Source organism: Pteropus vampyrus, unplaced genomic scaffold (genome assembly GCF_000151845.1).
Source record: "Pteropus vampyrus isolate Shadow unplaced genomic scaffold, Pvam_2.0 Scaffold236, whole genome shotgun sequence".
Lineage (NCBI taxonomy): Eukaryota > Metazoa > Chordata > Mammalia > Chiroptera > Pteropodidae > Pteropus > Pteropus vampyrus.
In genome coordinates this window covers 1,941,530-1,946,435 of record NW_011889017.1, presented here as the reverse complement: position 1 = coordinate 1,946,435, position 4,906 = coordinate 1,941,530, and the positions used below count along the sequence as shown (strand labels likewise).

The 4,906-nt window shown below is 40.6% G+C and overlaps 1 protein-coding gene across 1 annotated transcript in view; it reads left to right on the top strand.

Moving 5' to 3' along the window:
• The window catches only part of COL4A1 (collagen type IV alpha 1 chain), a 92,643-nt gene that overhangs the window by 27,655 nt on the left and 60,082 nt on the right, over nucleotides 1–4,906 (top strand). Inside the window, exons 2-6 of the mRNA XM_023519771.1 lie at nucleotides 2,721–2,810; nucleotides 2,910–2,954; nucleotides 4,028–4,072; nucleotides 4,180–4,242; nucleotides 4,755–4,808. Coding sequence (XP_023375539.1) covers nucleotides 2,769–2,810; nucleotides 2,910–2,954; nucleotides 4,028–4,072; nucleotides 4,180–4,242; nucleotides 4,755–4,808 — 249 coding nt within the window. The 5' untranslated portion in view covers nucleotides 2,721–2,768. The remainder of the gene's footprint in view (nucleotides 1–2,720; nucleotides 2,811–2,909; nucleotides 2,955–4,027; nucleotides 4,073–4,179; nucleotides 4,243–4,754; nucleotides 4,809–4,906) is intronic.

Sequence of the window (4,906 nt, the reverse complement as noted above, 5' to 3'; positions counted from 1 at the left end):
CTGTGCACATTTTGCCTGTGCACATTTTGACCAGAAGGATGGTCAAAATCGTAGTACTGCTTGTTGCAGCTGCAGAGTCTGGCTTAGACACCAGAGAGGCTGGCAAAAGCCTTTGCACGCTTGTCCAGCTCTTTGCTCTTCCTATAACCCCAGTGGAGATTTGCTAAAAGCTCAGAGGAACAATTTGGCCTGCACACAGCACGAGCTATTTGCCAGCTAACTGTATAGCCGTTTGAGTGCTTATTCTGTCTGTTTGCTCTGCTCTGGCGCCCATAGTAACCTTGACAGGGTGTGGGACACTAGGTTATTCATGTGCACTTATGTCTGAACAAAAGATTAGGAAAGTTAAAAAAATATGGGCAATGGCAAGAACTCTGTCAACGAAGGAGTCACTTCCTTTTTAGCTACTTAATTTCAAAACTCTCGGGATATAAGGATTGCTTAAGTATTCCAATGACGTGGGAAAGAACGTGTTCTTGTGGTGAGGCAAGGACTGGGAATTCAGATTTCTATATTCTGTTCCCAGGAGCACAAAGGGGTCACCAAGTGACATGTGACAAGTCAGTTAAGCATCAGAATCCTAATTTCTCTATCTGTGAAATGGACATAAAAGGGGCTAACTTAATGTTAGTGAATTGTTTAATATTTTGCTGGGAACCAGCTTGCTCTAGTGACCCAGAAAAAACCCAGGGCTGTGGTGTAGGCTGACCTCATTTCTATTTTTGGCTTTAGAGCTGACTCAATGAGAAACTTGTAGAAATCAGCTGATCTGGCTCTTTGCCTCCATGCATTCCATGATTAAAATGAGAATTATAAAATCTTATCTGTAGTAGGTCTCATAATGATATTGCCAGTATTAACTAAGTCCTAAAAATACTCCACCAAATGCATTAGAAAGCTTTTATGTTGATGTGCCTTTCGCATTTCCTTCCTATCTCAGGTTATCTGGGGACACAATCCAATGTTCATTAATTTATTTAGCCAGCTGTTTGCAGTTTGAGTAAGCTTTACATTTGATCAAGTTTTGGTCTGAGAATGTTTTTCTTTCTCAGCTGTCACAGGCCTCTGGGAGAAGGAGCGGCATTCCGTGTCAAATCCTATGCCGAGGGCTCTGGCCATATCAGCATCTGTTTTTTTCTGGTAGATTCTCTGCATGCTGCTGTTCCTAGGGTGTGCCAAACTGTAGAGCTTAATTTTCTTTAATCCATTTACTATTTTATCATATCCTCTAGAGCTCGAAATAATCCCTTCCACATTTATTCACATGCTGTTTCTGCACTCCTGACGTACACTTCTCATTAAACCTACAATCCATGGAATCCCAGTGGTTGGAGTCCCAAGTCTAGAACCATATTTCTGCGTTTCTAAAAATAAAACAGGTATTTTTTTTTTTTTTTCACCAGTAAGTGCCAGAACTGGCTGAGTGATTTGGAAAGAAGGACAACTTTGAAAGTTCTTGCTCTGTCTCTTCATTTTGTAACCATGAAAAACTTTTAATTCCTGATAATGTGTTATTTTGGGCATAAATGTTTATGTTGCGTAATGTATAGCTTGTCAGTTTATTTTTACAACGAACTAGTACAACTGTGAGAAAAATACTCAGCACTAAGAAAGCTCACCTGTGATCTCCTAAGTGCTTTCTGTGTTTTAAAACTGCTAATGATGAATACATCATCTGCCCAATTTGTATTGTAAGATTGCATCTAAGTTCACATACTGTGAAGAAAATGGGTTTTCTTGACGGCGTATCATGATTATGGGTGATTTTCTATTGGCAATTTGAATAGGGTAGTCTTCCTCAAAGAGCACTTAACCAGGTCGCTGATGCCTTTAGAAGAAATCATCATTCCAGAATCAAGCAATACTACTGCCTTCCTCCGTGTTCCTTTCCCGGTTGTATGTCTTTTGACTAGTTTCTTGTACTCCCAGGGCCAGATGTCCACCTCATCCCTGTCTGCCGTCATCCAGCCTGCGTCTCCTTCTTTCTTCTCTGCACATCTTTATTTTGCATTTATTTTTCAAAGGCCAGCTTAAGGCTCAGACTACTACAATATCTTTCTGACCTTTTTTTTTTTTTTTTTTAATATATTACAGCCATGTGTGTGTACCCTGAATAATATTTGTTATTTTAAAAATAATGTGTCTTCTTTTGCTCCACGGGAGTGGATACCATGATTCAACTTTGATCCAACTTTTGCAAAAGAAACACTTTTAAAATATTCTTAGGAAAGCCCATCATCAGACTGTTGGCTGCAGTCTCAGCATCATGCCGAAACTCACACCATGAGCTCTGCCTACAACAGCTGCTAAAGGCGTCTAAAGGGAAAACTTGACTGATGATCCGCTCACAGAATCTCAGCGCTAGGTCTACTGATAACAAGAAGATTTCATTAATTAAATGAGATTATAGTCAGTTCAGTGAAAAAAAAAACAAAACAAAAACAATTATTCATTATTTTATTTACCCAACAAGTTAGTTAGCATTTGGAATATGGTATATAGAAAGCATTTTGCCAAGTATCACATTCCTGCCTTCAAAGAGCTTTAGAAAATGGTAGAGAAAAAGCTTCCTGAGATAGGAATTCGTTTCAGCATTTGTTTTCGGACACTCACTATAGACTTATGCAATATTGGACGAGCTTAGAGAGGCTTACTACTGATTTGTTTCCTCGTCTCTTTCGACCTGACTTTTGTTTTACTTGCTTTTCCTTCCTCTGCAGGGTGAAAGAGGCCTTCCAGGGTTACAAGGTGTCATTGGGTTTCCGGGAATGCAAGGACCTGAGGGGCCTCAGGGGCCTCCGGGACAAAAGGTAAGCTTGACTGTGTAATGAGGGGTGTGAGGGTGTGGATTTAAGATGATCTCTATTCTTATAACAAGAGGTCATAATGGCTTTTCTGTTTTGTTTCAGGGTGATACTGGAGAACCAGGACTGCCAGGAACAAAAGGGACAAGAGTGAGTACAATTGTCACTTAAGTTGCTAATGTCTGTGGGTGGGATCTGATATAGCAATGCTTCTCCAGTGAGAATGCTTTACACACCCTTCTCCTGCCTCCAAACAATCCTGAGGGGGCTTCCTTCCCTTCCTCTCTTTTCTTTTTGTCCCTTTCCTCTGCCTCTCCTCATCAGGACTCAGACAGCGCAGGTGGTGGGCGTGAGGACTTAAAATGAGCCGTAGCGTATTGTTCCTGACTTCTAGTCCTTGTGACTGGTGCTGTGCATAAGCAGAGCTAATCACTTCTTACTCTTTTGACCCTTGTTTGCTCCAATTTGTCCTTCCTCAAGGATTCTCGTAGATATATTTTGATTTCGGGGAGGGGGATGATGTGTCTGCAAGTCGTTGAAGAAGTTTTCATTTAATGTGAAAAGTGGTAATATTTTCAGAGCTAAACTTGAACTTCCTTCTTGACACTCTTTACTTCCTTTGCTACCTCCATTCCTGAAAAATGCAAAAATGAAGACCTTTGAAAGCAACTCTTGAAAGTAGAACAATAGAAAGACACTAAAATGTAAAGGTTTTATTCTGTTATTTTTATTTAGTTGAAAGGGAAGTGTGGCCGTGACCTGTGTGTGCATTTGTTGGTGGAAGAGAGGAAATAACATTGTAACTGTCTGGGATAGAAAGATCCATATTTTAATCAGAAATAACTTTGGATTCCCTCTCCCTCCGCGCCCCCCACCACCACTGAACAGTTTATTCCATATACTTTTCTTCCTAACTGTTTGAGATTTAATGTAAAATATGTATGTGTATATATATTTTACCTAGAAATTACAAAGGATGAAATGAGAGCAGTTTTTTTTGTGCATGCGCAGCCTTGATTTCAGAAGTAATCAATAGCTTTTGATGTAGAATTGCTATTGAAACCCTAGATGATCTGCCTGTCAGGGCTGGGCCCTCAGCAGTCTCCTGGGTGGCGGTGCCCTGTTCACTTAGTGTGGATGTTCTGAGGCCAACCATTCGGGTGCAGTGGGGCGAAATGAGCTTTCCCAACGCTCACTGCAAACTTTCATTTCCGTCCTTACAGGGGCCCCCAGGAGCATCGGGTTACCCTGGAAACCCAGGACTTCCCGTATGTATATAAAATTACCTGCTTCCTTTATGAGACGTTTGATGTGAGTGATGGCACCATCAGGTGATTTTTCTATTTTGGCCACTTTTTCACCTTATTAATTGCAGGGTATTCCTGGCCAAGATGGTCCACCGGGTCCCCCAGGAATTCCAGGATGCAACGGGACAAAGGTAAATTTAGAACCAAGACCCTTTCTTGCTTTGAGCGTGTTTATCTAACTCTGTGTACTGAGAAGTTGGTAAAAGTTGTTTTGTGAGCATCATTTTCGTTGCCACAACTGGAAAGTGACTTGTCTTAAAGCTTTCTTTATTTGATTAGCAAATACAGTTTTTTTTTACCATACTTAATGTTCAAGAATGACATAATAGTGCCTTTCTTTTCTATACAATGTTACCCTAAAATTGCTTTAAACACTACATTCTCACCTAAATTACTGAACCAAATAAGAAAATGCCATTATTAATCCTTGTCCCTGATTAATGATATTCTCAAATTTATTTCTTCTATCATGAAGTAGCACTCAGCCAGTATAGCTTGAAACAATTTTTAGGAAATGATTTTAACCAACAAATGAGGCATCCCTGAAAGGTAGGACAGAGTAACTGATGCGGGCGTCTGGTCTGGCCCGCTGTTCTGTTTGCCTTGCACTGATCCCCTGAGTGACCGTCTGCTCTCCCCTCAGGGTGAGAGGGGGCCTCTGGGGCCTCCGGGTTTGCCCGGATTCACTGGAAATCCCGTGAGTATGGTGCTGTTTAACTCAGCATTTCTTTTTTCAGTTATCATTTCTCTCTTCTCATTTTATTTCTTTTCTTTTCCTTTGTGTGTTTTTTTTTT